This window comes from Copidosoma floridanum, unplaced genomic scaffold (assembly GCF_036245765.1).
Source record: "Copidosoma floridanum isolate Cflo_tuat_1 unplaced genomic scaffold, Cflo_Japanese_pri ptg000021l, whole genome shotgun sequence".
NCBI lineage: Eukaryota > Metazoa > Arthropoda > Insecta > Hymenoptera > Encyrtidae > Copidosoma > Copidosoma floridanum.
Genome location: NW_028321898.1, coordinates 28,216,910 through 28,237,966, shown reverse-complemented (window position 1 = coordinate 28,237,966; position 21,057 = coordinate 28,216,910). Strand labels below are relative to the sequence as shown.

General features: G+C 36.5%; 2 protein-coding genes across 2 annotated transcripts; one reads left to right on the top strand and one right to left on the bottom strand.

The window, feature by feature from the left end:
* Positions 1–17,082: 17,082 nt before the first annotated feature.
* On the bottom strand, positions 17,083–17,804 carry LOC106642517 (histamine H2 receptor-like). The gene is made up of 3 exons (XM_089594842.1): positions 17,581–17,804; positions 17,271–17,507; positions 17,083–17,155 (listed from the first exon to the last, which is right to left on the bottom strand). Exons 1-3 carry the CDS (start codon positions 17,802–17,804, stop codon positions 17,083–17,085), a joined length of 534 nt encoding a protein of 177 aa, XP_089450968.1.
* A 1,189-nt stretch (positions 17,805–18,993) lies between these two features.
* Positions 18,994–20,641, top strand: mRpL2 (mitochondrial ribosomal protein L2). Its single transcript, XM_014357359.2, has 2 exons — positions 18,994–19,247; positions 19,757–20,641. Exons 1-2 carry the CDS (start codon positions 19,004–19,006, stop codon positions 20,431–20,433), a joined length of 921 nt encoding a protein of 306 aa, XP_014212845.2. The 5' UTR covers positions 18,994–19,003; the 3' UTR covers positions 20,434–20,641.
* Positions 20,642–21,057: the final 416 nt, after the last annotated feature.

Here is a 21,057-nt window from a genome sequence, read left to right as displayed (position 1 = left end):
CTTCGCGCTCGGAAACCGTAAACTGCTCGACGCCTCGATAACCTCCTGGATAAACAAGACGAGAGACAGTGGAATTATGCGGAGGTGGTGGCACTAGCTGCCGAGAGAGTACAAACATTTGGATTTTCGACGTGTCTTGTAGCGAGTGCGTCGGAGCTTTTTGAGCTACGAGAATTGCCGAGGAAACGAGCTCATTGCCGTTTGTTCTCTCTTGAGGAGCTTGACGGTGTGGGGTCTGTCTTTTTTTTTTCTAGTATATATCGGTACGCGAATAGAGGAGGCTGTTATATTTATCCCGCGACACTAAATGATGACGTCGTTTCTGTCTTCATTGGGAGATGTAATCCGAGGATTTAGTGATCGTTTTCGACTTGTGAAAGTGTCATTTCAGCCGAGGCTCTGCACTTGCCGTTTCGCTTCGACTTGTTTATCGGGCATTTATTTTACGAATTTCGAGCGCCCGCCCGAGGGGTATTTTACGTAGGTGTGTTTGGAGTGTTGTAGAGTGTCGTTTTCGAGAGTGGGTTCGAGCTTTTCGTATTTAGATTCGTGAAAATAATTATCTTTTCAAGCACCTCGGAAACTTCGTCTTGGGGTTTGGTGCTTGACGCGTGTACGATTATTAAAAACTTGATCGCATCGGGACCTGTGAAAATAATTTAAAAAATGCAAATTCTTGCGATATTATCTGCCATCATGAATATTCAGTGTTGGAATCGGTATTGACATTGGTAATCAAAGTTGGGTGCAATTGTTATATGGACTTTTTTAGTACTTCCTTGTTACAATTTTCTTGACTAAAAATCATGTTTTTGCTGAAAATTTTACTAATATCTCGTCACTATACAGTAAAATATTAAGAAACATTTTTTTCTAGCACATCAGTGTTGTACATTTTAGATATTAAATTTTCTCATCAAGTTATTATCTAAAATGTTTCAATACAGTTTCAAATAATTTTTTCGTCTTAATTGTTATTTTTTTTTTTTTCTACAAATTCTAATGCATTGTTTTGGCTAAAAAAAATTTAATTAAAGTAATTATTTGAAGAAAAATACCATGTTGCAAAATAATTGAAAAAGGGTGGGTTTAGAACAGAAATTATGTCATACCGGGTGGCCAGGCATTCGTTAAAAGTAATGTTGGTGTTTGAAATTTTACTAGTGACAATTGAAAGATTTTTAACGAAAAATAAATAAAGGATAAATTGGATGAATAAAAAATAAACATGAATATACTCACACTTATTCCTCAGTCAATCGGAGGATGATTCGATGGCATGAAGATAAAAAAAAAAGCTCTAAAGATACGAGGTAGCTCCAAAAAGAGAAAAAAAAAACACACGATCCCCGAGAGCAAACGAGAGATGAAATGAGCACTTAAATCCAAGAGACACGCGCACACTCCAGTAGAAATCCGACGCGCGAAAGAAACGACATGATTCGCGGCCGAGGCGAAAAGCGTGACGCTCACGGATCTCGTAAATAATAATTCTCACTTAACTAACTCGCTTAACTAGCCCCCCCCCCCTTTTCACAATGGCTAATAATAAAAGTGTCGTCGGTCTTCCTATTTTCGCGTGGTGCGCCCATGTGTGTATACGTGCGCGTACGGCGAGGCGTGAAGGAGGAGGAGGGCGGGCAAGGGACGACGGGGCGTCGAGGCCTGAAGTCAATTTGTCGGGGAATGCGCCGCTCTGTACCGTTGCGTCGGCAACACGTGCGCCTACAAACGCGCGTCTATATACCCCCCAATGCAGCAGCTCACGCCGATCTCTTCTTTCGAATGCACGGGAGGGTAAATCTCTCTTTTTGGTGTACGCTTGTCCCTATTGCCTCTTTTCTGTTTCTTTTGCGCCCCTTTTCGTTTCTCTCGTTCTTCACACCCCGAGCTATCGGATTTCTCTATTTTGCCGGCCACCGCTGGAGGTAACGTATACGACCAAAGTCATTATGCAAACAGATTTTTCAAAATCGCTTTTTTTTTCTTCCCTTCGACCCCTCGCCCGTGTAATTGAACAGACGCTCCTTGTTTTGGACCGTATCGAGTGATATTGAAAAAATTAACACTGCTACGAATAAATAATGTATTCTAAATATCAAACGCGAGGATAATCTCTGAAAAAACCTCCGTTCGACCTCGTATAATGAGCTTCGAGGGGGGAAGAAAGAAAAAAGAAAAAATTCACTCCGACCAACCTTGAAAGGCCCGTCTCCCCTTTGGCTCAAATTGAAATCGAATTCGGCCCACGCGTCTCAAAAGCCTATTAGCATACGCGCCTACGTTTGTTTTCAGAAATCCGGAAGCCAGTGGGTGAAAAAAAAAAAAAAAACACATAGACAACGCGATTCCGCGTAAAGAGAAATCGGCACAAAGGGCCGCGCAGTCATTTGTCAATGGGGAAAGCAGCGCGGCTGTATTTTTGCGCTCCGAGTGTTCTTCCTTCCTCTTTCTCCCTTCCGACGTGTCTATTAGAAAAACCCGGTCCATTCGGAGGTCTGTGCGTGCAAAAAAAAAAAGGATAGGGTGCGAGTGTCTTCCCCCACTACGTAGGGTTCTGACCTATTGAGGGTCGCATGCCGGTGAGCCGAAAGAGCCAGACTGCTCGTCTCTGCTAGCATCCAGTTGGTAATGGAATCGCGTCACGCATGTGAGATAAAACAGGGATTCCTTTCGGTGGAGGCTGCGCGGGGGCTCTGCGTCGGAAAAAACCGATGGGAGCAAGTGAATCGTTTCTGCGGCTTGCTAATTCCCTTTTTTTTTCTTTTCTTTTACTTTCTAAATTTGTTCGAGGGTATGGTTTCCTTGAGCTTAGCAACAAAACAACTATGGTGGGTGTACGGGTATCCTCATACAAAGAAACAAAGTGTTTTTATGGGCTTGTATAAAGAGTGATTTTTGCAGACGAAAATTTTTTTTTTTTTTGTTACAGTCCATGCATGTTAACAAGAACGGCGTGAAACAGTTTTTTTTATGAATCATTTCATTAGCATGAAGAAAGATAAATCATCTTTTATTTGTCGAATGAGATTATTACTCGTTTTTTTATATTGGATTTTTTTTGTTGACAGACCCGTCATCATTTGTTAAATCACTTTATCGATTTCGAGTAGCAACGGTATACTTGACGTTATTACAGTTACGTAAGATGATAAAGAAACTGCGAGAATTGTAATTATAATACGTCACAAATCCACAAAAATTAAGTACAACACAAAAAATATCCATTTTTGCAATAAAGAAAATCCTGTTAGTATAAAAATTTGTCTGACTCTCAGATATTTTTCTTTAAACGAGAGAGTCTTGCATTAATCAAATTATTTATGCACCATTAAACAAGTAACCATTTAGAATTTCAATGAAACATGTGATGGATCAACTGAGACATCAACGTTTTAATTGACAGTAAGGTAATAACGGTTTTTTTTTTTACACAAGACGTTGATCTGTCGTTAAAAGTGGTGTTGGTTTGTTTGAATAATGATAAAATTTTGAAAAGATCGAGTTAAACTTAAATTTTTTTCGTTAACTACCATCACAATATTCTTAACTTTGAGCAGCAATGTTGTAAATTAAAAAAAAAAAAAAAAACTTTCATAGGTGATAGAATTAGTCCTATAATCCTTCATTTGACAAACTCAAGTTGTTACAACTTGAAAAAAAAAAAGAGAGAAAGAGACAATTTAAACACCAGATATAGACTTTTGTCGTACAAAGCAAACATTCAATCCTCTCAGTTGGGTATAGAAAAAAATCCCCCTTCATCGCAACAAAATGAATATCCTCTAAAACTTTGTAATGAAAACATCTGGGCTGTCCCATCTCATGTACAAGTCTCCAAAATCCAAAAGCACAGTCCGACGCGGCCGTCAATTCTAACGGCACTCAACCGTTTCAAAGGACGAGACCCCGTCCAAACCCACACTCACTCGCACATTACACGACCAGATATGCGCTCTTAATTGGTAAATTCCGAGGCTTTGCGGTATCCGCCCCCGCGCCTCTATTCATCCACGGTCTTTTTGCTCCTGCGGGGATTATACGACGATGAGCGCTTATGTGCCCCGCCGACGAGATGAATTATGGATGGGGCGCGTGTTTGCGCAAAAAATCAAGGCCCGCAATCGCGTTCGTGGAATACACGCGCAACACCCAGACGAGCAGTCTCTTTCTCGATGGTTTTTTTTTTTTTTTTTTTTTTCCTTTCTCATATTTTAATGGAATCGTTACTTTGGCAGTAAATCTTTCTCACGATGTATTTTACACGCTTCTTTTCCTGTCGGTGAATCATTTGCTTCGGTGATTAAACAAAGGTGCTTCGATCGTAACTCAATCGTCGCAAAATACACGCATACAATTACAAAGACTTTTGCAAGTTTATCCAACACCAGTCGATCAAACCATAAAAAAATCAATTGAAACCTGACAGTAATTGGGGGGGGGGGCCAAATAATTGTCTAGTAAATGCGCGAACAGCATCACGACCCGGACGCACATCCATCTCGATGCACGAGCCCAGCGTCCCCTTCCTCTCGACACGGAGCCTGTGTACATATACGTGTTAGCGCTCTCGTAGATCTTAGCGTCTAGAGAGCGAGGGGTAAAAGGGTAGATGGAAACAAGGCCCGGGGTATTAGTGGGTATTAGGCATCGGCCCCGGGAACGAGTGCACCTCGTCTTCTGACATCAGCTTTTTCCTCCACCCCCCCTTTGCCGCGCAGTTGTCACCCTCGACCACCACCACCACCTTCTCCTCCGGGTTTCGGATAATTCTTTAAGTGCTTCCTTCCTCGAGCCCTTCCCTCCACCTCCCCCATCCCTGTACATAATGTATACACGCACGTGTACAACCTCCACTATACTTTTTCCTCCCCGTGCATCATTTCCTCGGTACACGTGCAGGCACCGATCTGTTTCTCGGTTTTGCTTGTGTATTTTTTCGTTTCTTGGGTCTTGTCATTTTTTTTTCTTCTTTTCCTCCTGATTAATACCTCTTATCCACGCTTTAGCCGGGCATTGGCCGTCTGGACGGCGATATCTTAATTAGGATGAGCCTCCCATTTGCGCTTGATGTAAAGTCCATTTGGCTGGATTATACTCTCGATTAGCTCCTCTTTCGTGAAATGCAAATGACATCTGCCCTCCTTCGAGGTTGTTTGTGTTGTCATTGTTTGTTGTGAAAAAAAAGTGTGTTTGATGGAAACTTGTCGAGAAATCAATTTAGGAAATGAAATTGCCTTTGATGTTTGAACCAGTGGGTCTTTGAGGGCGAAAGGTGTAGAAGTAGACAAATCAAAGTTCAAAATAAAAATCATTGATCGGGAGTCAAACGTTGACGGAACAAATCGAAATAATCCCCACGACGGATTTCCATTTCACTGGGGGGGGGGGGGCGAGGAAGAACTAATAGACTCATCCGCACTGGGTGAACTTCCTCGCGACTCCTCCAGCTAAGCACCCACAGCCACACTCGGAAAAAAGGGGGATGGGGGCGCCTCAAAAGTTAAAAACACGCGAGCGTACCACGCGCGAAAAAGACGGGGAGGAAAAAAAAGGTACAGCCCCGGATCGTCGAGCGGCTTTTTTTTCCCCGAGTTTGGCGACGTTACCGCGGTGACGAAACTTTCTCACCCCCAGGGCGTGACGCGCGCACACAAAGCTCGACGATCCCAATTTTTCCGGCGCCTTTACACGCGTACGTGCATACATGTATATACGTGTGCGCGGAGACAAGGAAAACAACGCCGGCTCAAAACGCCAGGAGATAAAGGACGACAGCGCGAGCATGGAGTGCGAACGAGGATGAAAAAAAGCGCCGGTACTGTATACAGTATATATGTATATACGGTAAGGGGGTGCGAAAAGTGCCTAAAAGCGAGCTCTCTCTCCTTGGGAGACGAGAAAAGCTTGATCGCTCCTTTTTTTTCTCCCTTCCGATGCCCATGGGCGCGGGAGATTTGTTTCCGAGGCGACGAGTGTCTCTCGACGCTTTATTTGGCACCTAGGGGGGAAACCGTCTGCGTCACTCCAAAAAATAGCCCAGTCCAAAAAGGTTGATGCTCGAGAAAACGCCAACTTTCGAGATTGCACTCAATACGGCTGTATAAGAGTCGATCCGATTTCGATCGGTTATTGGTATATTACATGTTGCACGTCCCATGAAAGTTTTGCCTCGGATGAGTGTGTTTATATATGTAAATGCAAGCGATCTTAAAATAACAATAAACTATGATTTTTCATAGAGATATATAAAAAATACTAACACGCGTAGATCTTTAAGTACTTTCAAGCTCTGAACGAAAATTTAAGTATTGGGAAGTTGAAAATAATGAAGGTAACAATGAAGTTACATGAAATTGAGATTTTTTTTTTAAAACACACTTATTAAAGCTTCTGTAATTTCTCTAAAAAGTTCACAAATGACTGGAATGACATATTTTATATCTAAGATGAGCCAAAAATGTAAAAAAAATACTTCATTGTTTTAATGAACCAATCCTACCATTTGAACGAAAAGCTCATTATTTTTGGTAAATGAATCAACAACAATGACGCAGTAACGTGCAAAGACAGATTATTACCTTGATTTAAAAATATTACAATGCACGGCAGGGCTGAACATCGCAAAATTAAAAAGTTTTATTCCGGAAACTGTGATAAGCGAGCTCATAATGCCCAACCCCCTCGTAATGAATAAAAAGCCAAGCTTAGTAATATGGACCGGGTAACTTGATTGTATATATATATGCGAAGTGCACAGCCCGCACTCGTCCGCGTAATTACAATCGCGCATCCCCCGTGTAATATAATGGCATTGTCGGGCACACATCCATGAATAAACATGGGCGCGTATGATGCACGTACACATAGGCGCGCGCGATCCGTTCGTGTTCGTATTAACGGGTATGGTATGAAAGAAGACGCCTCCGCGCGTGAAAAACGCGATATTCCATTGTATGTGCTGCAGAGCCTCGTTTACGCCGCAGAATGTTTTATATCTGCCGCTTGAGCATTGCTTTGTTTGCTTTTTTCCCTACTTCATACCGTTGCTTCTAGTTAGCGATGTCGGTGAAAAGAACAAAAAAAAAAAAAATCGTTGCTCATTACTTTTGTTTTCCAGCATTGCGTGAATTCGTGGTGAAACGAGCTGTGCTGCTCTTTTGTGGTTACATTTGATTTATATTTTTTTTTTCTTTAATTATATCAACGAGCGTTTTGCTTTTTCGGTTTGCTGGTCTCATTGAAAATCAAAACTCTCTCAAGTCATTCGATTTTCTGTTGTCAAATATGCTAAAACATTGATAAATAGCTGAAAAATCATATTCTTTTTTTCATTCTGATTTTTCAAAGTCGATAAAATAAAAAAATAAAAAATCACACTTAACAAAATCGAGATTCTATTTTACTCATTTTACAGAGCTAATAGGTATCTAAGAACGAAAAAATGAACCAAGACGTATCTAAATCCGTCGGGAGAATTCTACGATGTTACCGATCATACATTTGCACACACACACACACATGCAGAGAGATATATTTCTACCAGAGTATTCTACTTATATTCTAAACTTGAGAGAATGTATACGTTGACATCATGTTATCTGCAAACTACTGTGTCGTCCATCAAAAAACAACGAATTACTCACTCTATCAGGAAGCAAAAGTACCCAAGACTTTGTCCACATGGAAATACATGCATTCACCTCAAAATCCGTCAGTCGGGCAGCAATTATCGCACAACTAATTCAAGCGTCGATAGCAACAAACAGGCGTCCGCCAGTTCCATGCAAACACATCCCTGCGTGGTTTGTAATATTGTGATAACTTCCCGAGAGCCGCTGCTCCTCCCCCTCAGTACACCTCCGATCCTTTCCACCCCAACAGTGACGCAACTTCGAACTTACATTGCCTGCATGTGTATAATATGTATGTATGTATATATATATACGCTCCCTCTTTCACCGGTGCCGCCATGCTGTAGGGAAATATGATTATTGCTATTATTTGCCAGCCAGTGCGACCCTCCGTCTACACCCACCATCTCTCAGGGGGGAGTTTTACTCCTGTGAGCGTCCCACCCTCCGTTTTCCTTTCTCTGCCGCAAAGTTGTGGCTGTTGTAAGCCAACTCGCGTTCGCTGCGAGGGGTGGTGAGGACGAATACTGTACTGGTTTAACTGGAAAGTCGAAAAGATGGCCGAAAGATTTACGTCCCGTCGTAATTAATGAAATTTCACGGGACAAAACATTTTTTGGAGCATATAACGCTGTATTTTTGTACATCATCGTGTTGCGAGCATCGACAAAATTGCCACTCGCTGTTTAACATAAGTTGGCTTGGTGGTAAGATAGAAGAAAGGCATTACTTACAAACTAGCTGATGAATCAGATGTGCGTACAACAGTGTAGTATTGAAAGTCAAGTAGAATTGTTTCGTAAAAAAAATCAATGATGTAACTCGTTTTGTTCGGTATTGCCACAACTTCGCATTGTTCGTTATGTCTTATCGTTCTTTAATTAGTAAATGGAGTATAATATGTTGCAAGGTTGTAAAAAACATCACTCAAATTTTGAGATAAGGTACGACCTCGTAAGTAAAGGTTTCTTATTTTGACGGCCACGATACAAAATGTGTGTCTGATTCGTCATTATTCGGCATCAGAAAATCGGATCAATCACGTCATAATGTGACACGCATGGTAATTAATGTCAGGTTGCAACCAACTGTTCATATTTTAATCATTTTACATCGCTAATTAAACAATATGCATTTTTGAGAGCATTTTAATTACTCAATCAATGATGTACATACAAATTAATAATCTCAAGATGATTACGAAGTCGCTGTGATTTTCATTCGAGGTATAAAAGAGATTTTTCTGATTTCGAGTTCAGTTGATAACTTTTCTCCCACACAGTCCTCAACACAATTTCTCTCATCATGAAAGGTAAGCTGTGCATTTCTGTATGTTATGTTATTGGCACATATACCCAGAAATCATAAGATTTTAATTACATAAATTGCGTTTTTTCATCGATACAGCAATCGTCGCTGTGGCACTATTCGGCCTCATTGTAGTAGCTGCTTATGCTCAGGAACAAGATGAGCATGTGGAAAATGCACCAAAAGTACATTGTCCCGAACAATTCGAGCATAGCGAGAACATCCTTCTGCCAAATCCCAGCGATTGCAATAGTTTCTACCAGTGCGTTTGGGGAGTGCCTTACCTGATGGAGTGCCCGTCTAATCTGCACTTCAATCCAGAAATTAATATGTGCGACTGGCCGGAAGATGCCAATTGCAAACTTGTTGATTAGTTGATATTACGTTCGTAACTACTGTTTTCCGTACATAAAAGTATTGATGAATTGTTTTTGTTATTTACACCTCCTCTGTATACTTGTCAAATAAATTGTTTCAAAATTTAATTCATGTTATTACAAATTTCTTTAATCTAAAGAATACTAACATGAATATTGAAAGATTTAGGTAAGCTGGGAATAAAAAATGTCACTACCTGCGTATGACTATTGGAAACACTGTCAACATTTTATTTTACTGATTAAAACATAGCATTAAAAGATAAATGTTTATTAGATTTTTTTTCTATTTTTCAATACAGTATTGCCTTATGTAACATTGAAACAGATGAAATACAAGTTTTTTTCATTATTTTATCACAACTATCACAAGTCATTGGTCTTAAGCACATGGAACAATACGTGTATCTCACTATGGCATCAAGTAATTACATCAAAATTTTGACAAGTAAAAAAAATCTTTAAAATTAATTGTATGATACCTCAAACCTACTTCAACCCTAAAATTTGTCTACCTTTTTATATTAATTCTACGTATACAGCATATAATATGGGCATGTGCAAGGGGCACGTGATTCGGAGGAGCGCCTAATTTGCTGGGGAGGTAATTATTTTATTAAGTGAGAAGATGGCGGACTGAATGCCCAAAGGGAGTGAGAAAAGTCGAGTTTTGACTGAGCCAAAAAAGAGAGAGAAACGTCATGACAATCGGACGAGCGAAGTCGAAATTAGTTGTAGTTTTGCTTAAATGACACAATTTTTTTTTCATTTTTTTTATTTTTTAAAATCCTACTAAAGGTCTGAAATTTAACAAGTACTGCGTTGCCATTGAATGTTAGCTGGACATAAAAAAGGATTATACTTTAGATACTCTTGTAGATGTAAAATGTAATTTACCAAATAATGAGTTAATACAAAGTTTTAACTGATTGTTAAAATTTGAATTTTTTAAACGACTGAATTTCGACTTTCACAATAAGCCTTAATTTTCCATGCAACTTAAAACTTCTTAAGATTTTACTAACCCAAGTGTAATAGAGTCTTATGAGCTTTAAGGATTTCGTTGATACTAGAACTATACCCTCAACATTCTCCTTGACCAAAAATGTCTGAGTTATTGCAGTGAATACAAAGCCAATATAAACTATTGCTGATATAGCAGTGAGAATTATGAAACTTATCTGAAGTATTAACTTTTTTTTTTATTGTTTATCATGTGGGATCAGATGTATGTATTTTTGTATATGAGTATTTCAACATTAAGTAGACAGTACTTCATCGTGAATTGGTTTAACGAGTACATATTTATTTTAAGTAAAGGTTTGTCGTTTAAAACTAGAAGACGACTGGAACTAAGGTAACCATACTCGAAGAAAAAATATTGTGAAAATCAAAGAATTTAAATAAAAAACTTCGTGGTTGTAATATTTATAAAACTTTGCAGTTTCTTTTGGATTTCAATCTCTGTAATTTTTATTACAAACAGTTGATAATAAAAACAATTTGTCAACTATTATCTTCTTTTATCTTGACTATTGAGCTTAGTTAAATTTTCTAGGATTTAGTTGTTTTTTTGTTCAAACTGATTGCATGATTTAATTTACGTCCGACTGTAGCAAGACAACCACATGTATAGTCTCCCATGTATTTAAATGTTCATAGTGAATAGAAAATGAATTAATACTGGTTCACTCTAAGCACAGTGATAGAAAGTTGCGAAATTTTTACGATTTGGTATAAAGAATAAGATACGTCCATTGCTTGGAAGAATTTACAGTTCAGCTGTAAAGAGATGTTACTGCAATTAACATAGTAATCTACAATAAATTATTAGTAACCAAGAATTTACAATATTTCCTAGTAGTTTGATCAGTGGGTATTGTAGTTATGGACATTAAAGTCTTTTCAATACTTGGTTGTATGAAATTTTCTTTTTACGATAGTTTTTTATAGGATACTTTGTTAGTAAAACTTGAATACCACAAAAATAATCAAATATTAAAGAATGGTTACTTGAAAATCCACTGATATGATTCACCGTATTATAAATCACTACAAATTTGCATAATCTGCAATATCTTATCATTTTTATTTAGTAATAAGGTATGTCCAAAAGTTATAAAAGCAAAATTTAAAAAAATTTAAGATACAACTTTTGCATTACTACAGGTGAATAATTAAATAAATATTTTTATTCAAAGGGCCATATAACTATCAATCATATTTTCAACATTTCTACAATGTAACAGTATCACCAAATTTATTCAAGGTCCTCGCTATTGAATGATAAAAATTATGCAACTGCGTATATAATTCTTTGTCATATAAATTTATGAATATCTCATTGATTATACGTTGATTACGTAACGCGTTAAACATGATATATGCCGTCAGGTTGTAACCAACAGTTCACGTCTTAATCATTCTATATCACTAATTAAACAAAACAAATTTTTAACAATATTTTGTAAATTCACATTATTAGTCAAGGATGTATAAACAAATTAATAATCTCAAGATGATTACGAAGTCACTGTGAATCTCATTCGAGGTATAAAAGAGATTTTTCTGATTTCGAGTTCAGTTGATAACTTTTCTCCCACACAGTCCTCAACACAATTTCTCTCATCATGAAAGGTAAGCTGTGCATTTCTGTATCTACTGCGTTATGTTATGTTATTGGCATATATATACCCAGAAATCATAAGATTTTAATTACATAAATTGTGTTTTTTCATCGATACAGCAATCGTCGCTGTGGCACTATTCGGCCTCATTGTCGTAGCTGCTTATGCTCAGGAACAAGATGAGCACGTGGAAAATGCACCAAAAGTCCATTGTCCCGAACAATTCGAGCATAGCGAGAACATCCTTCTGCCAAATCCCAGCGATTGCAATAGTTTCTACCAGTGCGTTTGGGGAGTGCCTTACCTGATGGAGTGCCCGTCTAATCTGCACTTCAATCCAGAAATTAATATGTGCGACTGGCCGGAAGATGCCAATTGCAAACTTGTTGATTAGTTGATATTACGTTCGTAACTACTGTTTTCCGTATAAAAGTATTGATAAATTGTTGTTGTTAACATTTCTTGAATAAATTGTTTTGAAATTAATTTTACAAACATAAGTTGAATTAATAATAAATTGATAATACTACAAGAACTTCAAGGTTTTTTATTTCTACATTCACTTGTTTACGTAATTCATGAATGATTAACGTAACCAAGATACCTGTATGTTTAAATACGCACACTTTATAACACATTGAATGTCATGGGATTAAGTGACACCACTTTAATGGTATATTAAAAATTCAAGTTTAAATTATTAAATACGTTCATCTTAATTAATCAATAACCCGTATGAAACAATAAACTTCATGAAATAGTCCATTTATTATTTAATTAAAATTTTTCAAGATAAGTTACCACTAATTTTGACTAAAAAAAAAAAAAATTTCCATGAAAATTTGACAAGTCTAACAATTAAGTCTCCCTACTCCTTTCAAATCACTTTTAAGGTACACAGTCCCATTACAGCGAAAACTGAAGCAGCATATAATAGGGCATGTGCAAGGGGTACGTGGTTCGGAGGAGCGCCTAATTGGCTGGGGAGGTAATTATTTTATTAAGTGAGAAGATGGCGGACTGAATGCCTAAAGGGAGCGAGAAAAGCGCGCTCGTGCGCTTACGTGGGGATCTGACTTGGAGCCGAGAAAGAGAAAGAGAGACATAATGACAATGAGACGAGGAGACGAAGAGCGAAGCCAAAAGCGGCTGATCCCAATGTGGTCGCGAGCGGAGTTGTTATACGGGAAATGGTTCTTGTTTAAATGCCGACCGAGAAGCGAAAGGGTGAAAGTTTGCCGAGTATTATGGCTTTTTGTGACTTTCGACGTCTTTTTGCGGGAACCTGGGAAATAGGGTTTAACGAGGATTCGCCGAGTTTTTGGTTTAAGCTGCTAACAAGGATAAAGAGCTTGATAAATTGTAAGTGATAGGACAGTGGTTGGGTGACGAAAATAAATGTATTAAACTAAATTAAATGTAACTTTGTTGATGTTTTTTTTCCTTTCTTCTTAATAAATTGTGCCATGGTATACAAAAGCGTTGTTTTTAGTTATTTGACAAAAAAGAATTTCACCTTAATTAAAGCGTGTATAGGTAGTTGTGACAATAACATTAATAAATTGAAAAAAATAAAAAAAATAAAGCGAAACACGAAAAACAAATTATTTACCAAGTTCTTGTTTGTATTAATATAAATTGATGGATACAAATATTTACAAAATCCCATGGAATTTAAATTACCGGGATATTGTATCTCTCATCAAATAAATGATTTTTTTTTTCTTTTTAATACATTTGCAATATAAATATTTTGTTTTTCACAGAAAAGTTACGTCGTGGTTCGTAGTAATCGTCATTCGTAGATTTTATTACCAACTGTCTTGACTCATACTAAATTGTCACGATTGTGTGCCATGAGAAATCCTGTTTTTTGTGTTCGTGTACATTTTAAATTGAGACGCAATGAGATACGATTTCGAGATTAGCGAAGTAAAAAAAAAAAAAAAAAAAGAAAATGTATTAAAAATAGGGGAAAAACATGAAATCCGGATTTCGAAAGCCAGCCGTCTCACTCGCAATGGACCTTATACAAACGCTATTGTAGATCGCGCGCGAACGAGGAGAATTACCCTAAAAGGCGAGAGAAGATAGACGCGACTGGGAGCAAAGGCGGAGAGGAGGGGTTCGAAGTGGAGAGTAGTCGAGCGGCAAATTGTCCGCCATCTTAGCTACCTTCCTCAGCCTTACCTCGCACCCTCTTTTTCCACCGCCTCCGCCACCATCACAACCCACGTTTGGCTGTGAGTCCATGCGACGTCTCTCTTTTGTCCCTTTCGCTCCACCCTCTCCTTTACCAACTTGTGTGGCTTATAAGCATTGCTGTTTTGTACGCGTTGCGGTTGTGTCTCAGCTTTAGAGAGCTTTGCTACGATGAATCCATTTTTTTTTTTTTTTTTTTTTTTTTTGTTTCGCAGTGCAGGGTTTTGGGTTGAAAAATTTTTATTAGGGATCTTATCGATTTTTGATCTTTCGATATGAGAATCAGAAAACACACAAAATACGCCAGATGCCGAAACATCACACACAAAAAATTCTTAATTACTTCAAAAAACAAAAAAAATAATCCAAATATTGTATCATGGAGGGCAAAACAAAAGTTTTTAAACGTCATATGGAAAAAATATTGAAGTATCATTTGCACAGTATATAAGAATATAATTTTTAAATCGATTCAACCTTTTTTTGCCTTAATAAATTCCTGATCAACAAGACAAAAACATTAATTTGAAATTCTTAGCTGTTCACGATTTCCTAAGACACTGGACACATCCCATATGTCTATTATTTCCACCATTTTGGGCGGTAAGGAAAGCAGGCGTTTTAACGTGAGTAATTTACCACAACGTGCCTAAAAATTTATTTGTTTTTCCTATCGATAAATAGCTTTTACAATTTTGTTTTTTTTGGCAGTCGAGTTTTTGACTAAGTCTAAAAATACAAGCCTAAAATCCACACAAAAAGTCGTAAAAGTCTTCCTTTGAAAGTACTCGCATTGTAAATTATATTGTCACGTTTTTTTTTATATAATATTAATAGTGAAGTTTTTTAGATTATCAGAAAAATTTTTTAACACATCATTTCAAGGTTTAACTATTTATTGAAGTAGTAAAGGACTATATTTAGTCAGACATGCGTAAAAAGCTTTGTTTTTCCTTCAAGTCAATAATCAAGTACAAAAACGCTAGCGCCTACCCGAAGATGTTATATTATTCGATGGGTTTCGTAATTAATGAATTAGGGTATGAAAATTATAAACTACAATGAAAAACGAAGGAACGCACGTATCAATCACCAACCGAGTATGCTTTGTCAAAATGAATACCGGTTTTTAATTAACAAATCAACGCATACATTAATAAAACATTATTACTCCAACTTGAGACCATAGCAAGCAAAAAAAATTTTGAAACATAAGTTCTATCTCATAAAACAATTGAATACTTAAAAACTTGTGAAATTTTAAAAATGGTATTTTTTGTAATATAAAAAAGTATTTTACCAATTATTTTGTTTGAAGCTTCCTTAGACTTTTAGTTATAGATATTATTGTACACTTGCATCTCTCATCTAATTCTTTTAACAGAGGAACGATTTTTAAAAATATCAGGTAATAATTTTGTGAAAATAAATAATTTATTTTACGACTTAAAAAAATTCAGCAATAATGATTTTTATTGATAACTTTAAAACGACTTGACCGATATGATGAATTAAAATACTAAGGTATACTTTAATATTCGTAAAGCTGGTGAAAGTGGTCAAACCATTCAACTCGGGTTGCGGTCGCCACAGATGATCTGATTTTTACCAACGATTGGTAATGAAGCTGAACACCATTTTATTGTTTTATCACTATTTGATAATCAACTCAATGTAATAGCGGGAGTTTCTTTCTTGCCATCTACTGCACTATAAATAACTGCGATCGATGATTAAATTAATTTATTAGAAGAAAATTGATAAATTTCTTGGCGGAACAGTAATTCACATTACACTTAGCATTTCTCAAGAACTAAATGTGTTATTCAAATGTACGCATGACAAAAACTTAAGTCTAAACATTTTAACTAGCAACTAACAATTTACTTCTATTACCTTTGGTTTTTTTTTACATTTTAGAAAAATGTACATCCCTCTCATATTTATTATTAAACCAGATGATATTTACACTGCTGTTGTATCAATTTGAGGATAGTCAGGGGAACACTACTCTATTCTATTGGTTTTGAAGAATCGATGTAAATATATATTTGTATAATAAGTGGATCGTTCAATCGATGTATGAATTTCGAACTACTGATCTGCCAAGGCGATATTTGACTTGATAATATCCTCGTAGACTATAAAATTGAAAAAGTGGTGTTATATCAATTGGTAAAAGTAAACAACAGTTAGTAGATCATTTTCTAAAATGTAACACGTTTTTTCGTAAATTGTTATGGTCATTCGGTTTTTTACGAGTTTTTCAAATTTAAAATAACTTTTATTTACATTTAATGTACAAAAATTATTTACAAGATTATACCTTAAAATCAACAACACAGCCACCTTGTCGCTTGTTTAAGCTCATTTATTCATAAGAAACTACTATTTAAAAAATGGCACACACCATCGTGCAAGCATTTTTCCAGTTTAAACAAAAATAATGAAAAAAAAAATAAATAAAAAAAAAAATAAAAATCCTCAAACTGCATTAATCTGGACTTCGTTATTATGAACGTTAGCCGAAATGGATTTAACGTTCGCTGCACCTAGATGCCTCAGACCTTGAAAATTTAAAAAATATTCACTGGGCGATGGGGAGTTCAAACTCATCAAGTGACAAAGGGCTTTCCGAAACGTCAGGTTGTTCCAGGCGTAGATCAATGGGTTTATACCGCTGTTTAACATTGCTATGCAATACGCCACGTGTAGAGTGATTCGATCAGGCTCGTACGGTAGTTTCGAAAATCGTATACAGGAAATGATGACGTAGGGTAGCCAGCAAATCGTGAAACAGCCCAATATGGAAAGCACGACCTTATCGGAGAAAACATGTGTAAGTAAAGAATTTAATATTTAGAAGACGAACACTAATTTTAGGTGCATACCTGATTGCTCTTGTTGTAGTTGCAATGTCCGTTGAATCCAAGCTCATTCAGTCTTTGAAAGTGCGCTCTCACTTCTCTCCAAATTTTCCAATAAAATACAAACATACTTATCCAGACTATCAAAAATATTGGTATTAAAATAACGTTTAAATAGTACCTGAAAAATTAAATTTTTATGTATAGTTCATCGACCAGTGACAAAATATGACAATTTTACTCTACTGTACGCACCTGGGGATGAAATTGAGAAGTTCGCATTGATGTGTCGACTGATACGTGTTCCAGTAAAGAGGAATAGTGGAAATGAAAATAGCTGCGCACCAGTTGACAATTACCACCACATTTATCAATTTTTTGGTAATGTACGTGGGATACTCGAGCGGATGGACGATGGATACGTAGCGATCGATGGCTATTGCGGTGATGTTGAAGAAACTCGCGGTACAAGCACCAGAAATAAACACAAACCTGTTGAAATAAATTTAAAAATGTGTTTAATTACTCAAAAAAAATTTTTTTTATTTTTTATTCTTTTACTTGCCTGAGTAAACACGAGAATTTGTAGTGGTCGAGAGATGGGTAGAAGAAAAAGACGAGATCGTAGGACACCGCAAAACCTACGCACAGATCTGAAATGGCGAGGCTGAATATGAGGTGATTGGAGGTGATTTTGAACAGTATACGGTTCAGCCTCCCTGCGAGGATGATCACAGCGTTTCCGAGTATTATTAATGCCACTAGAACGGCATCTCCCGTCCAATACATGATATGCGGTGCCAATTTTTTATTTCACTTGTTGGATTTCGGAAACCGATCGTTTTTTATTAAATGGCACCTTGATATCATCTGGTACGAAACTATTCATTTCTCGCAGAACAAGTTTTATTGTCAAACTTTGCACACTACCGAACTATTATTCAAAAACGAGAACCAGAAACTTTTGTGGTTGAAAAATGAAATGTAGGCCTCGCACATTCAGGAACAGAAGTGGTGATGATTAACTTTTTTTTAGTTTTCACACTTTTTACACACTCATTAAAACTTAGAAAGTCAAACTGCTTATCTATTATCTTCATTAGGTAATGAGGTAAGGGTTTATATAATTAATTTAAAAAATCACTTGCCTGCATTATGCTTACAGTTATAACTCATCGTTTTTAAATATTTTTATTACACATTCGATGGGACTAACCAATTTTTTTAGCAATTTTTGACAATAGATCGTTAGTTAAAAAAAAAAAATAAAAATTTCAATCATTTAAATTAAACTCATTAAACGAAGTATGAGTTAACATCAATTAAATTAACACGTGCCAGTTTTTCTTCATAGATTACGATTCGTTATCTGTATTTTTAGGGCAACTTTTAAAGTGAAAGTATTTACGTGAGTTCTTCAAAACCTCGAAAAAAAATTTTAATTACCACAAGTCATGCTAGAAATACGTGTATTTAAGTAAAATCCAATAATTTGAATACATCCGTGCAGTAGTACTTATAATATTTAAAAAAATACCATATAAATATTGTAAAATCGTTTTTCAAAGTAAAATTCGTTTGCGAAAGGATGAACATTTTCTTGAACAAGTAACGATTCAAAGAACCCGTAAAAATTTTGCCCTCCCTAATTTGTCCTTTGAGTGCATATGTGAATATAAAAAATTACTGCACCAAGAAAGTGTCTCCTAAACAAAGTTTTAAAAATATTTTTCGTCAGACAAGTCACTTTTGCTTTATAAAAATATATTTACTATTTCAGTATAGCAATCACGTTAAAGCACTTTTGTTACAAGATTAAATATAATACATTGAACAATTATTTATTACTCAGATTTCTCGTATTCAAAACATTTTCAAAACAACACAAGGGGCAAAGGGGGAGGCAAGGTATATATGTCATGTATGTATCATCATACTATGCATATAGGTATATGTGGCAGTGTAGGTGTGTTTATGTTTATAACACGATGTCGGTCCCGGCGGTGTTGGGTCGTATCTTGGGCCAGCGTGCGATCCTGGACTCCGTGAGCCGGCTGTGCGCACCACTAGCTCAGCTCCAGGTCCAGCAGCAGCGGGACTACTTCAAGCTCGTGGAAAAACCGAAACCTGGTGTCAAAGGAAAGTCTTATCGCAGGATAGTTCACTTCAAGGACAAGTATACCATCGAGCCCTTGGAAGTTACCAATCTCGGTGGCAGGGATCCTGTTACGGGTGAGTGGTGATTTGGGCAAGGGTTGGTTAAATTTTTTTATTCATAAATTGTCTCGCATGCAGAGTGTCTTGAGATTTGGTTTTTAGGTTATGTGCATGTCGCAGGCTTCGTAGAGCAGACGACTCTCATTGTTTGTGTGCACATATTTTGCAGATTGTTGTTCATGCAGACTTGTTTTTCAAACATACTTGTTAATTAATTTGGAATGAAAGCGTGAAATTTCATAGTTTTGGTTGATTGTACTGTTTTATTATTTGACTGTGTGTCATTTTTTGAGGTAATATCATGCATAAAATGCCAAACTTAGCCAGTCAAGGTGTGGGGAAAGGAAAATAATATGAATACAATTAGACATTTATTAACTGTAGCTAGTAGAGTCATACTTTTGAACTCCCGCTAGCCATTTTAACATTGCCGTCAGTGTAAATATAAGATCTCACCAACTCTTGTGAGACAAAACAAGACCACTTTTTTTTCTCACTCACCGAGACATATTCTGTTTTTTTAGGTCGGAAAGTGGTCATTGGTATTGGTGGTGGTATAAAGCACAAATATCATTGGATCAACTGGAGGAGGGATGGACCATCTGATCTCAATGAGAGTCCAAAGGAAGAAAAAGTCTTACAAGTCTTTAAAGATGGTTGCCGCACCAGTCATGTTGCTCTTGTTGGGAGTGGAAAAGAATTGTATTACATTCTTGCCACCGTGAACATGAAACCTGGAGATATTCTAAGAACTCACAAAGGAATCCCTCGTATTCCTCGAAATCCTAATGAAGGTGACTGCTATGCACTGGGATCTTTGCCAATAGGTACTCAAGTCAACTGTGTTGAGAAATACGTTGGATGGAGTGGTTGCTTGATTCATGCAGCTGGAACTTTTGGTACCATTACAAAGAAAGACAAAAATCGTGTGGTTGTGAAAGTACCAAGCAAGAGGGAGTTCAGCTTAGATGAGTATTGCATGGCAACTGTAGGTCGATTATCCAATGTAGAACATGGCTCAACACCTATTGGAAGTGCTCAAAAAAATCGAGAATTAGGTAACAGGCCTAGAAGTGGCTTATGGCATAGGAAAACTGGCAAACATGGGCGTAAAATCAAACCACTGCCACCTGTTACGTCATTTAATCTTCACGAGTATAAACCACCAGGAACTATACAATTAACTTTGAGTGGTTTGTAAAATGCTGTTTTTTGATTGAGGGAAGTTTGTAAATATTTTTTCTAGATTAATCAAGATTCATAGAATAGGTGATGATTGTTAAACATCACTTGTAATAAAAAATGAAGGTTCTAATGGAATAAAGAACAATACATTTTACTGTTCTTGGACGTAATAGTATTTATTGTCTTGAAATTGTGTTAGCATGACACAAAATTTAATTGACTATTTGTATTGTAACATTTTTCACAATTTATTTAAACTTTTCAATAGATAAATTTGTTTTTATGTCACAAACGTTTTAAAGTAATCAATACACAATATCTTTACAACAACAGCAGCTTTAAAATTAAAAACAGACCTATACCTATATCACAAAAAATGCAAATGCTCAAGTCTACTTTAACCAGAAAACTTCTCAATAGCTTTAAATGTAAATATAGTAAAATGTAAATAATCTGTGGATTTGATAACAAGTCGGTTCAGCTTTGAGTTTTTCATTCATGGATAAAACATTTCAATAAACTTGAACAGCAATTAAAGTTTTATGTAACAATAGTTAACTGGAATGGCACTTGTGTAGTTTTTGCACAAACTTAAAGTAGTTAAAAAAAAAAAAAAAAAAAAAAAAAAAAAAAAAAAAAA

Excerpts from the sequence above, each read along its gene's own strand:
- LOC106642517 (XM_089594842.1), bottom strand. The coding sequence starts at position 17,804 with ATGTATTGGACGGGAGATGCCGTTCTAGTGGCATTAATAATACTCGGA. Across the intron at positions 17,508-17,580 it reads AAATTCTCGTGTTTACTCAG|GTTTGTGTTTATTTCTGGTG; the intron begins GCAAGTAAAAGA and ends TTATTTCAACAG. Across the intron at positions 17,156-17,270 it reads CTTCTCAATTTCATCCCCAG|TCTGGATAAGTATGTTTGTA; the intron begins GTGCGTACAGTA and ends TATTTTTGATAG.
- mRpL2 (XM_014357359.2), top strand. The coding sequence starts at position 19,004 with ATGTCGGTCCCGGCGGTGTTGGGTCGTATCTTGGGCCAGCGTGCGATC. Across the intron at positions 19,248-19,756 it reads TGGCAGGGATCCTGTTACGG|GTCGGAAAGTGGTCATTGGT; the intron begins GTGAGTGGTGAT and ends CTGTTTTTTTAG.